This window comes from Corylus avellana, chromosome ca1 (genome assembly GCF_901000735.1).
Source record: "Corylus avellana chromosome ca1, CavTom2PMs-1.0".
Lineage (NCBI taxonomy): Eukaryota > Viridiplantae > Streptophyta > Magnoliopsida > Fagales > Betulaceae > Corylus > Corylus avellana.
Genome location: NC_081541.1, coordinates 45,182,600 through 45,203,157, shown reverse-complemented (window position 1 = coordinate 45,203,157; position 20,558 = coordinate 45,182,600). Strand labels below are relative to the sequence as shown.

General features: G+C 34.9%; 3 protein-coding genes and 1 long non-coding RNA gene across 6 annotated transcripts; 3 read left to right on the top strand and 1 right to left on the bottom strand.

The window, feature by feature from the left end:
- Positions 1-1,905: 1,905 nt before the first annotated feature.
- On the top strand, positions 1,906-8,332 carry LOC132179363 (uncharacterized). 2 transcript variants are annotated; one of them, XM_059592437.1, is made up of 13 exons: positions 1,906-2,567; positions 3,380-3,521; positions 3,918-4,054; positions 4,185-4,386; positions 4,480-4,718; positions 4,814-4,925; positions 5,017-5,161; positions 5,307-5,452; positions 5,730-5,902; positions 6,036-6,380; positions 6,454-6,509; positions 6,687-6,889; positions 6,974-8,332. In XM_059592437.1, the coding sequence occupies exons 1-13, from the start codon at positions 2,352-2,354 to the stop codon at positions 8,227-8,229; spliced, it is 3,372 nt and encodes a 1,123-aa protein (XP_059448420.1). In that variant the 5' UTR covers positions 1,906-2,351; the 3' UTR covers positions 8,230-8,332. The 2 variants fall into 2 exon arrangements, with proteins under 2 accessions (XP_059448420.1, XP_059449067.1); XM_059593084.1 differs by lacking the exons at positions 1,906-2,567; positions 3,380-3,521 and having other exon boundaries at positions 4,024-4,054; positions 4,167-4,386.
- LOC132180843 (uncharacterized) lies at positions 2,475-5,771 on the bottom strand. Its single transcript, XR_009440223.1, has 3 exons — positions 5,683-5,771; positions 3,402-3,564; positions 2,475-2,655 (listed from the first exon to the last, which is right to left on the bottom strand). It is a non-coding gene; the product is annotated as an uncharacterized LOC132180843 (long non-coding RNA).
- A 1,754-nt stretch (positions 8,333-10,086) lies between the features above and the next one.
- LOC132167922 (uncharacterized) lies at positions 10,087-11,416 on the top strand. The gene is made up of 2 exons (XM_059578968.1): positions 10,087-10,475; positions 11,261-11,416. Exons 1-2 carry the CDS (start codon positions 10,151-10,153, stop codon positions 11,278-11,280), a joined length of 345 nt encoding a protein of 114 aa, XP_059434951.1. The 5' UTR covers positions 10,087-10,150; the 3' UTR covers positions 11,281-11,416.
- A 755-nt stretch (positions 11,417-12,171) lies between these two features.
- On the top strand, positions 12,172-14,965 carry LOC132167823 (protein EARLY RESPONSIVE TO DEHYDRATION 15-like). 2 transcript variants are annotated; one of them, XM_059578855.1, is made up of 3 exons: positions 12,172-12,278; positions 13,552-13,857; positions 14,557-14,965. In XM_059578855.1, the coding sequence occupies exons 2-3, from the start codon at positions 13,554-13,556 to the stop codon at positions 14,718-14,720; spliced, it is 468 nt and encodes a 155-aa protein (XP_059434838.1). In that variant the 5' UTR covers positions 12,172-12,278; positions 13,552-13,553; the 3' UTR covers positions 14,721-14,965. The 2 variants fall into 2 exon arrangements, with proteins under 2 accessions (XP_059434838.1, XP_059434837.1); XM_059578854.1 differs by having other exon boundaries at positions 13,552-13,980.
- The last annotated feature ends 5,593 nt before the right edge of the window (positions 14,966-20,558 follow it).

The window sequence follows — 20,558 nt, the reverse complement described above, 5'->3', positions numbered from 1 at the left end:
TTGCCATTCATTTATGGGCTTTGGCGCATTGCACGCCCAATAATTTGTTTGTACTCGAGGGCATCCCGCAGCCCAAGGAAATGAAGTAAAGTTCAACTAGATCTGTTGATTTTCTTTTAATTCGGTTTATAAAAATAAAATGTGTTTTTTGTGCACATCAAATTTACAATTTTTTTTTTTTTTTATATACCAAAAATAATGTTGAAACACACCTACCAAAATAACAGCAATAATTACGTGCAGAGAGTAATTCCAAATTTCAGATTCGAACAACACATAATTAATTCACCATGGTCCTAGTGAATGCATTTCAAGGTCCTACAACTTGGGTTGGTTTAACTATTCAAGGTAGAAAGAAAGAAAAATTTAAAAAAATTAAAAACCGTTCTTTGCACTTTTCGCTTTTATTTATTTATTTTGTCGGCTCTTATTTATTTATTTATTTATTTTTGTCCAGACTCCAAACGAGATGTAGAATTCATCTCTGCTGCGAGACATTCAATTTCAACAAATGACATATTTTGTGTTGTGCTACATATAATTGAGAAATGTTAGGTGTTCTTCTAGTGTTTTATTGGTGTCCTCTCATATGTGGCTTTTAAAATCACTAATAGATTAAAAGTCGGAAAAATTACACTTTAGCCCCTCAAAGTTTAGGGCGATTTTCAATTCGACCACCAATGTTTCAATTTTTGCAATGCACCCCCCCTCCCCCAAACTTGCAAATTTTTTTCAATTCGACCAATGTCATTCCAAAATTCTCATATTGCCCATAATTTATTTATTTAAAAATAAATAAATAAAAAATTGAGGGTGCAAAAATGGCCAGATGGCCAAAGAGCCACCCCAAATATATATATATTTTTTTTATAAAAAATAAAAAAATAAATTAGGGGCAATATGGGAATTTTGGGATGACATTGGTCGAATTGAAAAACATTTGCAAGTTTGGGAGGGTGCATTGCAAAAATTAAAACATTGGAGGACGAATTGAAAATCGCTCCAAACTTTGGAGGGTAAAGTGTATTTTTCCCTTAAAAGTCAATAATGATAATTTCAAATTCAACGATAATTTCAAAAGTCACATCATAGTTAGGAGGATACTAAGAGAACACTAGAAGAACACCACTTTTTAGGTAGAATTTAATTTGCGCAAAAACAAAATTTACTTTATTTTAAACATTATTTTAGCGAGATTTTAGGTTTATGCAAAAGTATAAGCTTAGTTACTATTTTAAGGGTACCATTAATGTGACTTTTTATTTTTCTCTTTTTTCCTCTAAAGTCTCAAATATTGAAATTCAATTCTTAGTATTTTTTTTTTATTACAAAATCTTAATTTTACAATTACTATTTAGATCCTTATTTCATTAGAGCCCTAAGTAATTCCTAATTTGTCTAGGCATTGAGCCGCCCTGATAGTCAACACATTGAAGGCACACATGATTAGTATCAATTTTTCATGTTTCATAAAAGCATGGCCAATAATGAAGAGGATATACGCATATATAGCGAGAAATACACTGCAAAATTCTTATAAAATATTCACCACCATAGGCAATATTAGGCAGCAAAATATTTAATTAAAATTTGTGGAGAATTACAAAGATAGGGTTCGAACTCAAGATCTATGCTCTGATATCACATTAAATTATATTTTTATTTTTCAAAAAACTAAACGTATAGCAAAAAATTAATCGTTAAATTAATATTATAACATGGATAACGCTACTCTTCACACTCATTTCACACTTGTTAACGTAGCATTTTTTAAGTGGGTTTTTATGTCAGCTAGTTAAAACATCATGTTAGCCGGTGTAAAATGAGGGTAAAGAGTAGCATTACTCTTATAACACAGGATCTGGAACATTAAAGAAATGATATATACTTGTTCATCTATCCAAGTTGATGTGGCGAAGTCCTCTCAACCAAACAATTCATTTCCATCCACAAAATACTATAAGGGAATCATGTCACATCAATTTGGTGGATGGAATGGGAATACTTGTCCACTAATTTATAGCATTTCTTGGAGCATTAACTTCATCAAAGAAATAAAATGGACACGAATGTACATAGTCGATAAATTAAAGCTGGATTCAGGCTTGAGCTGGCGAGTGATAGTTAATGGTGAATGTGCACTTCTCTAAAGCAGTAATGAGACTGACACCAATGGTTGTGGTAGTTGCTCTAACCTTTTCTACTGTTCTTCAACTTAAATTATACAGACAAGCATTCATTGGAGCACTCTCCTTCAAGTTGCTCTTCTTCTTCTTCTTCTTCTTTCTCCTGGTCTCCTCCGATCCCCATCTTTTTGGCTCAAATGTGCAGAGTACTTGGCACATTCTGAAATGGGCTTGCTCAAGTTTCTTCAACTGTGTGCTTGGAGTGCCATTATGGCGGCGGGAGTATTATTAAACTCAGCTGAACCAACGGCTCTGATCATTCGTTTTAGTCGTGTACCTCCACCTCAGTCAAGATTCTCTACCGCCATTTTCCGGTACTCACTTGAGAGGTTGGATGGTTCCAATGCATGTAAAAAGAATGGTTGTTCTATTCACTGCGAGGTATCATTCCCCTTTTCGCTGTGCTTGGGTTGAGAGGTGACCGTTGAGCATACACGTGTGAGTGTACAAAAATTGAGTCCCGTACCTGCTGTACGTTAGAAAGATGGTACAAGTGTGAGTAGTTAATATATATAGCATAATTGGGTCTAAACATATAGGCTGAAGCGTTTTAGTTGAGTGGTGTCCTACCATGTTATATTACGGTATTAGTGACTAGTAATGTGCATATATCTTAATCCAGCTTTAATCTTGTGTCCTCTATGATTTGGTTATGTTGCATGAGGAAGATGCTTGTCTCTCTGTATTAGGTTAATTGAGCTCATTACAATGTAGGACATCTTAAATATTGCATGAGAAAGAAGAAACCATTTCTATATTTAAGATTAGAAATTTATGTACATTGGCATTTTTAAAGCATAGCTTTGGATATTAAAGTATTAATTAAATAATTAATTTTATCATTTCTTATCAACTTAAGCTTTTGGAAAAATTTGTGATTTAATATGACATTAAAGTGAAAGTCTTGATTTTAAACCTTTATTTGTTGAAGATAAAGTCAAGGCTTGAGGTAAATCCTATATGTGTTGTGCCGAACTTATTGAAAGAAAGTTTGAGAGTCTACACGTGAAAAAGGAGCGTTAAAGTATTAATTAACTAATGTTTCCTAAAAGGTTTTTCAGTAAATGAATGCTCTTAATAGAAATGGTGTAATGGTAATATTTGATTATCAGTTATCATTTGCTTAAGTTATAAAGGTCTCCATGAACTTAATTAATCAGTTTGCTCATGGGGACAACTTGATTTTTGGACAGCTAGATGGAGGAGCTTTGAGACCTTGTCCAACTGATATTATAGTACTGAAAAACTTGACTGCAAACCGTGAACACATTTTTCTTCTCAATGTCACAACCGGGGATGGAGAGAGAAACTCATCAGCTTATTCATGGTTCATTGGTATGCACTTCTTTTCCATTTGTCAGATTTTTCTCCATTTTCCCTGCACAAAAGTTCTTGCAGATGTTGAAAATGTTGGTTTGGAATAATGATTATGTTGGTGTTCGTTTAGATAAGTTTTATAAAGACAGTATTTTGGATAAGTTGCTACTGCAGAGCTCAAGAATAAAATCAGAAAAATGCAGAAACAAATTCAATCTAAAATGATTTCATTAAGCTTTACACAGGAAGCATTACAAAGCATGTATTTATAGACTCATTGGACAACTCTAGAGACATCACTGAGAACTAAACAATCACTTAAGTTGTATCTAGATATAGAACAAGTTCAATGGATATGGAAAGGTACATCAAAGTGCATTAATTTCTAACAGAAAATACTTGTCCATCTAACAGATACAGAACCACCAACTGCAACGATTCATAGCAAGCAGATTTATACCAATGCAGAAAAATTAGCCATTGATGTTACATTCAGTGAAGCTTGCAGTGGACAGAGTGGCTTCAAGTGTGTGAACTCATCTAACTGTGATGTAAGTGGGAATCTCGCTTGGAAACTTATGTGTATGGTAGATATTTAAGGGGGAAAAAAAAGAACATATGATTATTATGGGTGATAGAAGTTTGGTAAAAATCATGCCTTAGTATTAGGACTTTTTGCAGGTCATAATAAAAGGTCCTGCCAATGTACGTGCATCATCACTACGGGTTATGGAACCTGGAATGAAATACAGTCTCAATATAATTATCTCCTCGAGAAGTATGTATGGGCGCGCGGTGATCACAATGGCAGAAAATATTTGCACAGATCAGGCAGGAAACCATTTCACACGAACAAATGGTTCCACTATAATTATTCACTTTGGTGAGTCATCAATCACTCTTTTCCTTCAACAATGTTACCTTGTCAAGTGCCACTTTTGACTCTTGAACTATTTCAATCTAATGGCTGCCTTAGATAGAAGACCAGTGCTGCTAGATTTATGGACATCTGTACCATCCTATGAGTTGGTGATTAATGGGGTTCCAAGAACCGTGCTTGCGACTAACAAAATGGAGGACATCAAATTGTTCCTCGATTTCAGCATTCCCATAATAAATTCAACAGAACAGATCCTTAAAACATTTCACGTGAACTCGGGTAACTTAATACCTGTTCATGGTAAAATTCATGCGAACCGCCGATTTGTTTTTGAAGTAAGCAGCTAATTTCTAGTATGTTATCATTGACATTTGATTAAGAATAATCAATTGCAATGTGACCAATGTGTTCCTTAATTTTCATTTTGCAGCTCAAGAACATATCAAAAACTGAAATCATCACAGTTGAACTAGAAGCTGGTTCAATACTTGGTAGAACAGGCACTCCAGTCTCTCCTGTTGCCCCAATTATGTTCCTTTATGGTATGTAATTTCACATTTTTAGTCACCAAAATAGTTCTGGAATACCTTCATGGGCATTAGTATTTGGCTAATTGCTAAATTTTTCTCTTAGATTCCACAAACCCTGGTGTCGTGTTAAGTACAAGCTCACCAAGCATCACGAAGGAGTCCAACATCAATGTGATGGTCGAGTTTACAAAGCCAATTTTTGGCTTTGAGGCCTCCATGGTAAAAGTGGTTGGGGGGACACTAACAAGGCAGGTGCAGATGGTGACTCAGAACTACTCACTATATATGTTGTAACATTCATGTTGTATTAGGCTACTGCATAAACGAAGGATGACCAAAATTTTGATTAAAGGGCTTCAGTAATGTCAGAATTCTTTACTTTGTTTAATGTAGGTTTAAGGAACTTTCAAGAGCTCTATACTCATTGACTGTCGTGGCAGAAGCTCAGAATATGGTTTCAGTTACCATTCCTGCGGGGAAAGCAAGTGACATTTCAGGAAATCTAAATTTGGCATCTAACCATCTTGAAGTGAAACATTGTATGAAAATTCATGTCTCTTCTACCTTTTTCTTCCAGTCCTTAATAATTATTCATTATTAACATTTTAATGTTGTTGGGCATTCAGTGTTAATGTGCAGGATTTTCTCTTTCTATTTTATTGACATGCTAATTCTTTGAAAATTTTTCTAATGACAAGCCATGTTAATGGAAAAAATGAAACTTTATGGAACATAAAAGCATTAGGACTTTGAGAGATTGAACAAATACCTGTCTGTATGGCTTCTTCACCTCTCACAATTCTCAAGTTTGCACAGACTCAACTCCGGCAATATCCATTGCACTATACTCATTTGTGACTGCGGGAACAGTAGCAACAGCACTAGCAGCTGCCATTCTTTCAATTTCCTCTGCAAATCTTGAAGCAATAGGCACCGTTGCTTCTGGGAGTACCAACGTTGTTGCTTTGCACCCATCACTGAATTTACATGTAAGTATCAAAATGTTTAGCTGTGCCAAAAATCCATTCAAACAACTTCTGACATATAACTTAATGCTTAGTCATCACGTCCTCTATAATCATTTGAGGTTCAGTTTACATATATTACAAGTTTTTATTACAGGGAATGGTTGGACACCTACAGGTGTTTGTCCTTTCGGACTGGTTCACAGTTAACCAACCAATTGAATATTGTGAGACAACAAAAGGTCTTAGGTGGCTCATACCTCGTCAAAAGCTTCCATGGAGTAGGGATAGCGCTCCAATCTCTCCCAAACATGTATATTTAGCTGAGGAGAAGCTTGCTTGGAAATTGCGTAGCTTGGCTACAGGATGGTCTTCTCACGAAATGACAAACCAGCCAATTGACTTAAATTTTATTAACTCATCTTATATGCACAGCATAAGCAGTAAAAGTACTCCTTATGGGCTTCCTCTCAATTCCAATGAATATTTCATCAATTTCTTGGTAAGTAAATATTTTCTACAGTAGTTATATGAATTCCAACGGACATTTCACATTTGAATCATTTTTCTTGTAGAGAGGAGAGCCAATGTCTGCTAGCAATGTTGTCAAGAGAATGGAGAATTCTAAAGGGTAGCTCTGCAATTACTTTTATATTTAGAATTTGAACACTTGCTTTAGAATACTGCAACTTGCACTAGATTCTAGGCCTGTAGTATCTGCAACAGACAAAGGAGTTAAGTCTTTATCAGAATAACTTGCTTAATTTTTTATGGTGATCATAATATTGCTGAGGTTGTTTCCTGGCAGGTGGCAAGATATGGAAATGAACTTATTCTGGCTTGGTGTGGGAGGAGGTAGTTTAGTTATAATCCATTTTCTGACACTAATTTTCCTAAGATGGAGGACAGGAACACCAGCTCATGGGATACTTTCAGTACCCAGGTTTGAGCTCTTTCTTCTAATTCTGATGCTACCTTGTATCTCTCAGTCTTCAGCATTTGTCATAAAAGGTAACAAAAAGAAGTTTTTCTTCTTATTTTCAATTTCACTGTCTGTTAGGCATGTCATCAACTGAAGACTACTCTTATTTGCAGGTGGTACAATTGGGGGAATCATCATTGGGGCCTTGTTGCTAGCCATCCCTGCAGTCTTTATTTTATCAGTGAGCCTTTTTCTCATAATTGCAATCCTCACTGGCAGTTTTTCACAGTACAAGGAAGTGAAGCATGCAGCTATACAAGAACCATGGTGCACAAAGGTGTGGTTCTTCTTTACAGGTAAGCCTACAATGGGAAAGTGGTTTTATAGGGAAGGGCGGCGGCGTTCATCTTTCCTCCTGCGCTTTGGTATTCTATTTGAGAGTTGGAAGGGTCCTCCATTGTTTGTCTTTGTCAATCAGCCTGACCCAAACACCATATCCAAGCACACTGAAAGGGGCAAAAGTGGGATTGGAAGCAATGAAGAAACTAAAATGCTCACATCTGAGTGGCTCTTGGGTTGTGCTAGATCCTCCTATATTATCCTTGATCTTTTAAGAAGGGCCAGTTTGGGATTCATATCTGGAGCTTATTCATTGCCAAAATCAAGCCAAAGCCTTTGCGTTTTGACGATCACACTGGTACAGTTTATGTATCTGTTTACTCTAAAGCCATACATCAGAAGGGGAGTACATGTGGTGGAGAGTGTTTCTCTCTTATGTGAGGCAGGCATCTTTGGTCTATCTATCCGTGTCAGTAGCTCTGAACTGATTGAAGCAAAAAAATTGGGATTTGTAATGTTGGCCCTCCTTTTCCTTACCTTTATTGTTCAAATTATAAATGAGTGGCATGCTCTGATCAAATCAATATTAAGACTCTCTCAGCCTCAGAAGAATTCTTTCAAGCTTGGATTGAAGTTTGCTGCAAAAGGTCTAGTCTTGCCTTTCCTTCCAAGGCAGCATTGGTCAAAAGTAATACCTGCAGGCTCCCAACCAATAGCTGGCCTAGCTCCAGTGCTTCCCACAAGTCCAGAGACAGAATTTGAAAGAAGAGATACAAGAAGGGCACCATCAGCACACCCAGTTAGTTCCATGACTGCAACAGTAGTCCCTGTGCTCAGTCCTGGCTCACCAGGCCTTAATGTCATGCAAACGACAGGGCCCACAACTTCAGACATTACACTCGGCGGGCAGAGATCAGGGGAAGGAAAACGGCTGAAGGGACTTAAATTTGAGACCAAGAGTGAGATGAAGAAATTAAGGGAGTTGGCAAGGGCTAGTTTCTCAGGGAATTCAAGGGGTGAGGAGGCTAGTACCAGCTATGCTTTATGGCCACAATACTTCTCCGGTGAAGCCTCTTTGGAAACTCCATAAGTGTTCTACTTTTAAAATCAAGAAGTAATTTCTAACTTACAATTGTAAAAAAAAAAGGGCATTTCCTTCAAGTTTGTTTAACAATATTGATTCGTTGGAATCATTTCCCAGCTTCTATGTCAACAAATCAAAGCTCTCTTCTAAGTAAGGAAAATAATCAAATACATAACGGGCGCTATGAATCAAAGATTTAATCCATGTAAGCATGCAATGTAACTATGCCTATTTGTTCCCTCACAACGTATAAAGACCACTCAAATACAGCAACAAAACATGCAACAATTATTCATATTCACTTATATTTACACTCGTTTTCTTCATATCTAATTTCACCATTCTATACTTCTATAATTCTATTAACCTTGTAAGATCGAGCATTTAACCATCTTATCTGAAAAACTAACTGGCGTCCAATGAGAGAAGCCAAAACCTTTTAAGGCATTCAAAATCGCACCTTGCAAGGCATGTTTTAAAAGCCGTCACATGAGTAGAGCGGCACTGTTGCATCTCAACAAACCTCACCCTCCCCTCTCCACATCCCCCATTGTGCATGTGTCAAATGCACCATCACAACTACGTATGGTTTTGACATGCCTCCCACGAGTCATCCTCTTCACCTGTCTCTTTATTTGAGTGGAAGATTTAAAGCTTTTGTGTTTTTTCTCCTCTTCACGATCCTCTCCATAACGGATAGAGATCCCAATAATTTTGCTTCCGAGATTGCTAACAATTCGAACAACAAATATGAGAAAGTTAACGTAGGCCCACCTGCCCAAAAAATTTTTAGGTTGCCTGTCCACTTGCTTGAGCAGATAGGCCTCATAGGTATTCTTCCCTGCATCCGATTATTTGCTAGCAATCTGGATAACAAAATTGTTGAGGATTCGAACTGGAGCCTCCCTTTTTAAAAAAACTGAAGTTTGCAAAGTAAGATGTCTCATGCTCACCAACCGACAGACACCTTTATACTAGACATCAAAGTGGAGTTCTTCTGTGATGACTCTAGCTTAGTTGATTTCAATACAATCCTTCCCACGGAGCCAACCAAGACTCCTTACTATCGCCCTAAGTGTGCCTACTAGCAACCAATCTTTTGGTTTTTTACAAAATTGTCTTTTTTGGGGACAAAGATCCTCTCCATTTCAAATGAATGGATGGTATTCATTTAATTGATCAGGATTTCAAGTTTGTGCATCTAACGTTGTCCATGATGTCACATCATTTAATATTTTTTTTAAAAGTGTCAACATTGAAATATGTGCACGGTTTGGTGTACTAACTTTAAATCATAACCATAAAATGAATGCTATCAATTTCATTTAAAATGAAGAAGATCCAATCCCTTTTTCGGTGGCCATTTTCTTGGCGGATGGGTCGAGATGCTATTGGACCAATCATTTATTTGGTTAATTTTTATTTTTTTTAATTGTTGTTATTTAGCATTGTTGGGATCCCCTTCCCTTTTATGTTTAGTTAATAAAATTTAATCTTGCCTCTAGAACAAAGTAGATTTTGCTGAAAATTAATTTCTACAACATTATTTCTATTTCTAGCCGTTACCAATATCTTTCCATATCAAACGCCACAGGGTTTTCAACGTGTATATATGTTCAAACCTCATGCCATCAAGCATTGGTTTAGCAGAAAAATGGTGGATGCAAAGCAAACAACTTTTTGCTTGGATGCAGCTTTAGCAGGAAGAAAGAGATACACATAGTCGGTTCACATCACATGCAACCCATTTACACAAAAACAGTAACGCATATATATATTTCTGCAGAGCATGAACCCTTTTCATCGCCCAGATGCAAAGTGTCACCTTCACAACTCTCTCCAAAACCCCTATATAAACCACTCGCCATACATCCCACCACACCACACATCCAAACCCAGAAAAAAATTAAGAAAGTGAAAGAAAAAGATGAGAGCTTTCAAGAGTAATACCCTGCTTTTGGCTGTGTTTGCCGTCGCCGGGATTCTGTTTTCCGGTGACAAAAACATGGTTGTCGGCCAAGCTTGCCAAGGTGACATGCAGGGATTGATAACTCAATGTGCTATGTTCGTGCAGAAGAATTTGCCGAAGACGATCCCGTCTTCAGGGTGTTGCGAGGTTATCAAGTCGGTGGACATTCCGTGCGTGTGTCAACATATCACCAAGGATATTGAGAGAATGATTGACATGGAGAAGGTGGTCTTTGTGGCTCAGTCCTGTGACAGGCCACTCGCCCATGGGACCAAGTGTGGAAGTAAGATGCTCTTTGATAATCTCTTTTGTTTAACTCTTTAAAAAACTTTTAGAAAAAACCTCCTTTTCTCCAAAATTTATTTGACTTCTAAAATTTTTATTAAATCAAAATTCATTTTAAATTTAATAAAGATTAAAAAACTCACTTCAGAAAGTATGCATAGCGTTACTCTTTATTTTGTGTGTGTTTTTCCTAGTGATAATAAGATGGTGGATAGATCACCTATATAAAGAAACTGTATTTGACTCTAATAAGATGAAATTACTCTAGTTTGTGTTTTAATTTTTGACTTGTTATGATTTATTAGATATCAAATGGATCAAGATTGACGGCAATTCATTGACCGAATTGTATCATGTTCGAGCTCCTAATGAGATAAAGATCCTAAGAGGCCCACTTGTCACAGTAAATGTTCAAGTAGCCTGAGATGCGGGATCCACCTGCTCGGACTGGTGGACCCCATTGAGACCCCTATCAATTGACTGCAATTTGACAATCAATTGCAAGAGATCTTAATCTAAAATGAGTTGGATTTATAGACTCTTTAAAACACAAAACACTTTTTAGATAATAATATTACTCTTTTCACCTATTTCATACCAACTTATGTGACATGTTTTAAATGACTTTCTCGAAAAATTTAGTGACTAGTGCCCATCACGATCCCACACTTTATTATTGAGATGGAAAGAATTGCCATTAATTTGAAATAAGACTTAATCAATTAATTTAAATTGTTTATGGAATCAAAATTTAGTTTTAAATATTTGTTGCTTTTCTTGCAGGCTACACAGTCCCCCCTTGAAGTTGCAGAGTGTTGCATGACGATACTTCCTACAAATCAATGAATTATGAATCATTACCGAAGAAAAATATGAATAAATTCAGATAGCATATATATGCTTCATGTTGTATCAGCAAAAAAAAAAAAAACTTATGGTTATTAATGAAAATTATTTAAACTTAATCTATGTTCTGCTATGGAGTATTGATTTTGGCAATGGAATGAACAAATTATAAAGATCAAATCAGTGGAATTACCATTTGCCAATATGTCTAACCCCAGTTGGACTAAATAAAAGAATCCAAATTGGATTTGAAAATGTTCCCAAAGTCATAATAAGAAATTATAATATTAATTAAATAATTAAATTTATCTTTTTTATCGGTCTAAACAAGTAGCATAATTAACGATTTAACATTGAATTAGAACAAAAGTAATTCTATAATTTATATTGTTATCCCACAACTATCTTACAATATTGTTATAGTAGTCCTAACTAATTATTGAATCGTTTTTAAGGAATGGTTCAATCGGTTAAAGATCACACCTCATAAAGTAAAGTTCTTTAAATTATTAATTAAATAATTAAATTTTCCATTCTTATCGGCTTAGGCTTTTCAGAGTGCTATTTGGATAATTTGTAATGTGTATTTTAATTCGAAGGTGATTTAGCTAAAGAGAAATGTGACTTCAAATTAGCTGCCAAAATTGGTATGGATAATGGATCCTTATCCGTAAAGCTTCCATTATCTCCTCGGTCTTCCCGAAGCTTCATATTTAATTATTTATGCTAAATCTAATCAAGGAGAACCCAAAATATCTCCCACAAACTCCATAATCCAACCGTCCAACCAAAGCCCTCCATCTTTTGACCGTTGATTGTACTGCTCTGCCACCCCAGCTTGCCACCTCACACGGGCCTTTTAAAAGCAGACACTCTCTCACTCTCCCTTTAACCACTTCCATATTTGCTCTTGAAGCCCCTAAAGCTGAAACCTTGGACTGCACTTTCGATCTTGGTAAGTACAGCATCAGTGAATCTTCGTTTGCTTTTGTTTAGAAAATGTTGCTTCTAATGTTCAGTTCTGCTATGATTTTGGGTTTTGTTTTGCAATAATTGTTCTTAGGTTTTGTTGTTGTAAATATTGTTTGTTATGGTTCTGGTGATCTCAGTATGATTTTGGGTGTTGTTTTGCAAATGTTGTGATATTTTTTGTTTTAGTTCGGGGATCTTGGTATGATTCTGGGTGTTGTTTTGCAGAAGTTGTTTTTATGTTTTGTTCTGTTATAAAGTTGTTTGCTTTAGTTCTGGGATCTTAGCATGATTGTGGGTTTTGTTTTGCAAGTGTTATTATTGATGAAAGAAAATATTTTTTTGGTTTAGTTCTGGGATCTTACTATTTACTATGATTTGGGTTTTGTTTTGCAATTTTTATGTTATGTTTTGTGATAACATTGTTTGTTACAAACAAGGTAATCTTTTAGGATCCCCCATTAAGGTCAAGCATGATATTATGTTGCAAGCATGGGTAGCAGGATATTGAAACTGATCCCAGATTCTAGGGTTTGATCGTGCGTGCACCTTTAAAGTTTAGAGGGACATTGCAATTGACCTCATAGTTTAGAGGGGGAAAGCACATTTTATCCTCTGCTCTGTTGGATCCTTCTTAACAGAAAGAAATACTACATTCTTTACTTGACATAAGTTGCTGCAACACTGGACTTGTGTTACTACCCAATGCATTACATCATTGGATACGGATTAGGATCCCCTACAATTTCAGATTCTCAAATTAGTTTTTAGGTATCAAAACGTTTGAAAAGTGCTACCTATTAAAAATGTTACATATTATTGAGGTGACAAAAAAAATAAAAATTTCTCCCAAAAGGATTCCTCTTCATTTTTGCAGAGACGCACATTCTTCATAAAATCAAAGGACAATTTTTAGGTCAAATCTTTTTTACAAGATAGAGAGCAAGAACTTGATGAAAATATACTCAATTCTCAACTGAAATATATCACTTTTTTAATAGGTGACATTTTCAAGCATTTCGATGCCTAAAAACGATCAAAATTGCGTAATTTGAGAATCTACAATTTTAAAGAAATTGTAGACGATACTAATCCATTGGATACTGCGTTTATGATATCTTTTTGGTCTGATTTGGACAGCAGGGGTGAAACTAACTAGCCAAGTATGCAATTTGTATCATTTTTTTTATTATGCCAACGTGTATTTTAGATAGAGTGCACCACTAATAGGACCGACCACTACATTGATTTATGAATAGGGATGGCATTAGTCTGTGGAGAAAGATCAACTCTGAATCCCAATGCCCCACTCTTCATCCCTGCTGCTTTCCGGCAAGTGGAGGATTTCTCACCTGAATGGTGGGAACTAGTGAAAACTTCGACATGGTTTCGTGACTATTGGCTAAGCCAGTATGAGGATGAGGATTTTGAAGGCAATGCTGATGATGATTTCGAGGCTGATGATTACATTGCAAATATGCTGCCAGAAGCTTTTGATCTTGGCATTGTTGAAGAGTTCCCTACCGTGGAAGCTCAGTCCGAAGAAATGGTCCCGTTGTCTGTAGGTGAAAGAAAAACTGGATTGGATTACATTATAGATATGCTGCCAGAAGCTTTCTTTGATCACATTGTTGAAGAGTTCCTTACCTTGGAAGCTCATTCTGAAAAAATGGTCCCGTTGCCTGAAGGTGAAGGAAAAACTGGATTGGCCCCTGCTCCTAAAAGTGGAAGGAGGCCTCTTGATGCTATGCTTTAATAATACTTACGTCATATTATTGCATTTCTTAGTTCTTTATGAGCAATCTCTTGAATGACATCTTCATTTTACATAATGGCCATGTCTTTCAAATGCTAGGTGAATATGCTAGATATCTCATATACATACTCGCATTAAAACTATGAGAAAGACGGTGGACTTTGTATTTTCCTTCCCTTTTTTTTTTTTTTTTTTTTTTTTTGATTATCTCGCATGGTAATATCCATAGGTAAGAAAGCATCCAGATGTCAAGCCAAAGCTTCTTACATTTGTGGTTTTTATATGTTTTGCTATGTTTTTCTTTTTCTAATAAATAAAAAAGATAAAAAGAAAGAAAGAAAACGGGCATAACATATAAAAACCACAAATGTAGTCTATTTGACATTTGAATCTTGGTATTCCCAAGTCTTTGTTTTAATGGCATGGTCAAGAATGACTCATTTTCTATCATGTGAGGCTTCAGGAAGAGTGAGTATGTCATTCTTAAGGGTTTGGTTTCTGAATTCAGGTGTTAAAATGGATGCTAAAGCTTTACTGAAGAACCTGAGTGTATCCAGAATTCCTAACGAAAGAGGTCCCAAGTCTCCAGTAAGGCCTGCAAAGTACCAACAGAAGCCAGCCAAGTATGTGAGCCCCAAATGCTCTCCCAGACAGATTCATCAGCCTCGCTGAAAAGGTTCTCACGAAATATCAGGTTGCGACTCTTGCAATTGCGTTGAAAGATTGTTCTTTCTTCAAGTTATGTTTTATACATGGGTTGCATGCAACTCTTCAGTATCTCATGTTGTAGTGCGTTTTCCTTCTGCCCAGTTGGACAGCTTGACTAAAACTGTGTAAAAAGAATGGTTCAACTGTTGAGAAGTTTGTAAATATTTCGAACTTTCCATCTTCCTTGTGTTTAGTACTTTGTTAAAACATGATGTGGAGTGCACCCTCTGATTGCTTGATTCAGTGTGAGCATTGTAGCTCCCCTGTAAAGTTTTCTGCTAGAACTGTGCAGTGGCATGCATATGTTTGTAGTGGATACTACTACTATCACCTGTTGTGGCTAACTACTAAGATGTGAATGTCTATTTAGATGAGACTAATGGCTTGTTTGGGATTACGCTAGATAGTTTAAAAATACTTTTAGTACTTTAAAAGTCGTGTAAAACAAAATTTGGCTTGTTTGGTAAAATTTTTTTTTTTTTTTAAAAAAAAAATTTAAAAATGACTAAAACGCATTTTTAATAAAAGTTTAAAAATAAAGTTTTTGTTAAAGAGTTCCTTTGTTTTTTTTTTTTTTTACTTGAAAATTGTATTTTTTAAACGTAATTTTAAGTAGGCTATAAAGCTCTATTGATTTAAGGAGAAGCTGTTTGTTTTTAGGTGTTATGCTAGGCACACTTGAAGGGTTTGAAGTTAAAACTGGTCATGATGCCAAAGCTAACAAGGGCGGAATCAGGATTTTATGTGGGGGTTTTGAACCTACGTAAATAAATAAATATATCATAGATATATATGGTCTCTCTATGTTGATCAAGAGATATTGACTCTATATCTGTAAGGATTCAAAGTATATCTATGAGTAAGAAACTAGGTACAAGGCTGAGCTTTGTGTAACTTCTTGAATCAATTGCAAAAATTGGGTTTGGTTCCTCCAAAGCATTCAAAGACACATCTACAAGTGATGCTATTTATCTGTTAAATCCAACTTAGTCAAAGATTATTATGTATTTTTACTCCAGAAATGGTCGTTGGCGAGGCAAAACTTAGATGGAGCTTTCTTCAAGTTGCATCTCCTGAAAACGACAGCTTTTTCAAGTACAAGTTAATTCAAAGCCAGGCTTGACTTATATCTTCAGTACAATTTGAGACATCAGTCCAATCCATGACAACACTTGCATGCCTTGTGAAATACTACAAAACGACCTCACCAAACCCACCAACTACACGTATATGCTTGGGGGATTAAGCTAACTCCAAATTTTCAAACATTTTGCCAATCACATCTTCGAAGGTAAGAATACTTTGTACCAATGCAAAGTGCAAACTAATCCTGGACAGCTCCCAATGGGAAAAAAAAAACTAATCCTAAAAGAGTAATCTTAGAAATCACATTTTTATCTATTGTTATCATATTTTGTTAATGTGATAGTACCAATTAGTCTTAAATTTTTATTTTATTTTTTTATTATTATTATTAATTTTATTGTGATCTAGTAACTGATTAGCATTGCTAAATTAGTAGAATGGGATAGTAAACCACCCATGGCCATTGCCACCCCCAAATGGCCACTAGAGGGTGGTCAAGCAATTTTTGCCTAATGGGGAGTGGTCGAACCATTACATAGCCATTAGGGATGGTTTAACCAGCTCTAAATGGCCAAAAATAAATAAATAAATAACTTGAGAGGGTGGGTAAATCACCCCCAATGACTATAGGGTGATTCAGTTACCCCTAGACATAGGGGTACCTACCTTAGTAGTTCGGAAATTTTTGACAACCCCAAAATTTTTTAAAATCCTTATAAAAATATTATTTTCTATACTATGTATTCCGTCAATGATGACTTTTTCACCTCCTAGATAGCTAAATGATTTACCTTTTTGCTCTACTACTCTTTGTATATATGTATTTATTTATTTACCTACGTTCAAGCCCTACACAAAAATCCTAGTTTTGCCCTGCTTCTTGATACCCCTCTATTTTTGCTTTCATTTTCTTTATTTTTTATTTTTTTTATTATAAGTAACATGTGTCACAACATGATTGGTACTAATCAAACACATTAACAGAATTCTGTAAACTTTTCTAAGGGATTAACTTCTTTTATGCGTGTGTGTTTAGTCACTTTTTAAATCACATGGATCTATTTGTCAAAACCCCAAACTACATAAACCAATTTAGTATTTATATCATGAATTTTTATAGAGCCAATAATTCTCGCATGTAATTTTAAAAACGCATGTTAGAAAATTACTTCCTCTAAAAACATACATGAATTTGAGAAAAACTTTTTCTGTGTTTTTTTTTTGTTACAAAGTGGTCTAATATGACAGGCATCCACCGCCCCCTCATCCCCTCTGCCATTCTTTTTTCTTTTTCTTTTTCTTTCACCGCCATCCGACCATGCATGGCTTGTATTGCACCTCAAGACATACAAAATTAGGCACTTTTCTTTCCAAATACAAGTAAGAGCCTTTATACCTTTTTGAGTGATGTATGTCTAATTTGAATATTTGAAAGTGGTTTTTTTTTTTTTTTTCAAATAATAATAATAAAAATTGTGATTTGAAAATGTAAAAAAATTCGCATTTTCATGTTTGTTAAAAATACATAATTTTAAAAGTTAAACTATAATTTACGCTTATGATTTCGTTTCCAAATCATAAGCCCAAATTGACGCTAAGTTTCTTCAGAAGTCTCTCTCAATCCAATCCTGGTCCGATTCTAAGAACCTTAGTAACCTTTTGAGTAATTTATATCTAATTGATCCTTTCAAATTTTTAATGACAAAGCCAAAAGAAATAATAATAATAATAAAGGAAAGCACAAATTCTTTCACTTTCCTGGTAGCTTCGAGGTCCAATTTTCTTGGGAAACACAGTTGTTTACATGTGATTAGTTTAGGGGGCCAATCATGAAAGAAGATGGTGGAGAGCTTAAGCTTAAAGTTGTTAATATTTTATATAGTCATAATTGTAGATAAAAAAAACATGTTGTAGCCGACCACTTTAACTCTTTGTGCCCAAACATGTTTTAAAAATTTGGTGCAAAAGCACAAAGAGTGGTAGTACATTAATCAGGATTAATATTATACTAATCATACATGGTGGTGCCAATAATCAAGAACACCTAAAAAAGCTTTAGATTATATTAATACTAATCTCTCTCTCTCTCTCTCTCTCTCTCTCTCTAATTAGGTGAAAAATAAGTTGTGATTGGCTTGTTGATGATCATGAGACTCATGTGAGCTAATGAAAATTAACGTTCTACCAAACCCAATTAATTATAAGCCTTTTTTCCGTTACCTTTTTTCTTCCTTTTTTCTCTTGTCCCTATCACAAATTGTTCAATTAACCAAGTTTTTTGGAATTATTAATATACAAAAAGAAAAAAAAAAAAAAGACAGTTTTCTTTCAAATTAGATCCGTTAAACTATATCTATTCTTGCTTAGAAGAAAAAAAAAAAGATATATGTTTTTAAAGCATATGATTCTTCAACCTAGTTTGACAAAAAAACATTGTTCAAACTTGGACTTTTTTAGCCGATAATAAGCGAAATATCATACCCTATAAACTCCAATCCATGTTTTGTTTTGAGAAATTGTTTGCAATTGAAAAGTTATTAAGAAATTAGCAGTATTGCATTCAAGCAAAATTAATATATAAAAACTAAAGCAAAAGAATGGGCCAACGTTATTATTATACTATAAAGGTGGGAATATATTCAAAATTAAAAAAAAAAAAAAAGGTTACCCAATAATGTGAATGAATATATGCCGAGCCATTCACATCTCATTGGGCATGAAGGATAGATTTGATTCCATGCCCTAGAAATAGGATTTTTCAATATGAAAATAGCCACTTTTTAAAGATATTTCAATTTCTGCATAAATTCGTTTCTAGGGTTTTCTAAAGCACTCATCTTGGCAGTCCACCTTCTTTATTTTTTATGTTTTGGACGAATAATGAGTTATTTGTCCCCCTTTCATTGTGACCAACGAATGTTTTTTTTTTTTTTTAAGGAAAATGCTTGTTAATTAGTTGTTACAACAATTTTTATTACAACATCTTTATAAATTTATGTGGCAATCCATATAAGCGTAACATGATACCATGTTGATGAAAATAATCAGTGAGATTTAACGTGTAAATTTTATTGTTTAGTAGCTAACGTAGTGGACAGAACAAATGAATGAAGAAGAACTATTTGACGGTTCATATTGAATTTTATAGTATCTAACGATGTATATAGTGTCATATCATTTAAAACTTTTAAATGACATAGTAACATAGGCAACTCCTACACCGATCGATATATGTTGTGAAACATAATATGGACCATAAAATGGTTCTCTCCATTTTACTCGAAATGAAGATAATCTTGTTTTAACTAAGTGGGCCGTTTCCCATCTTTATTTTGGAAGCATTTTCATAGAATCTTCCATTCTCTCTTCCATTTAGATCAGAGATAGAAAATATCCTCCCCTGTTGCCTTCTCCTTTACTCAATTAAAAAAAAAAAAATGGGTCTTTTTCCGTATGTAAACTACCACATTAGTTTATAAAGAACTTATAATAAAATTTGTAGTATTCTTAACATCACTATATATATATATATATATATATATATATATATATATATAAGAACAAGAAACAACCAAACCAAACTACATGGGGAAGAAAACAATTGGGGAGGAGGGTCTTTCCCGCTTACGATAGAAACATAAGGAATAAAAAGATCTGATTGCGGTCCAACATCACTGTATTTTTAATCCGACTGAGGGGATTAAAATAAAGATGTCTTCCTAATTCATGGTCAACTTGGCTTGGATTGGCTCAAATAGCATTAGGTCCAATTGGAATATCATGTAGCCGTTTACATATATCACTTTATATTATTCCTCTCTATGGGACTATGACATAAGAGCCTTAAACCACTCCTAAATTGCAGTTTCTTATGAGCCCCCAGAAGATGAGAATTTGCATAGATACTCCGTCTTATACGCTAAAAAATGTATTAATAAGGAAATTACAATATTAAGAGGATACCCAATCTAATACTTGAATGGGCACAATCTTTGGACAAAAAACATCTTCTCCCTTAAAAACAGGATGATGATCTTAGAGACCCAAATCTCTTTAAATATTGTAAGTAAATAAATTAAACAAAAAAGAGAAAAGTGATGTGTATATATATATATCATCAAACATGTTAGACCAAAAAGGGCTACGACTCTTTTACAATTTTTTTTATAGCTTGTTGACACATGTCAACATATTGAAGGGTGTCTAAAAAAAAATTTAGTGGCTAACGCTGCTCTAATCACATGCTGACACATCTCATCACGTTGTCAAAGATGTGCAAGTGTAATATTACTCTATCTCATATCTATATTCTCAGCAATTTGCAGCTAACAATTCGTATAGCAAATATGAGAGAATTTGTATGAGACTTACTTGCCTGAAGAGAGAGGCAGATTGTCCAAAATTTATTGTTTAAATTGCTAGCAATTCAGACAACAAAATTGTTGAAAAATCTATCCCTCTCACATGAGAAAAGCCCTAGGCAAACATCCTAGGCATGCTGATTTGGCAAGCTATAATTGGTCAAGGGAACACCATATAGTAAAACCTCAACAACAGCTCAATCCTCCATAGCTCCTGTTAAAGTGGACCCTCCAACAACCGACTTTTGCATGAATATCCTATTTGTCAAAGTAGCCGTTGCAACCCCCACTCCCTCTCCCATTTAAATATATAACACCAAACCTTTATTTTTTTCCAACAAGAAATCCGTGTCCC

What these genes read in the sequence shown, in the direction of transcription:
- LOC132179363 (XM_059592437.1), top strand. Translation starts at nt 2,352, where the DNA reads ATGGGCTTGCTCAAGTTTCTTCAACTGTGTGCTTGGAGTGCCATTATG. An exon ending in CCATCTTGAAGTGAAACATT is followed by an intron (nt 5,453 to 5,729) that starts GTATGAAAATTC and finishes AAGTTTGCACAG; the next exon opens with ACTCAACTCCGGCAATATCC. An exon ending in ACCCATCACTGAATTTACAT is followed by an intron (nt 5,903 to 6,035) that starts GTAAGTATCAAA and finishes TTTTTATTACAG; the next exon opens with GGAATGGTTGGACACCTACA.
- LOC132167922 (XM_059578968.1), top strand. Translation starts at nt 10,151, where the DNA reads ATGAGAGCTTTCAAGAGTAATACCCTGCTTTTGGCTGTGTTTGCCGTC. An exon ending in CCATGGGACCAAGTGTGGAA is followed by an intron (nt 10,476 to 11,260) that starts GTAAGATGCTCT and finishes CTTTTCTTGCAG; the next exon opens with GCTACACAGTCCCCCCTTGA.
- LOC132167823 (XM_059578854.1), top strand. Translation starts at nt 13,554, where the DNA reads ATGGCATTAGTCTGTGGAGAAAGATCAACTCTGAATCCCAATGCCCCA. An exon ending in AATGGTCCCGTTGCCTGAAG is followed by an intron (nt 13,981 to 14,556) that starts GTGAAGGAAAAA and finishes TTCTGAATTCAG; the next exon opens with GTGTTAAAATGGATGCTAAA.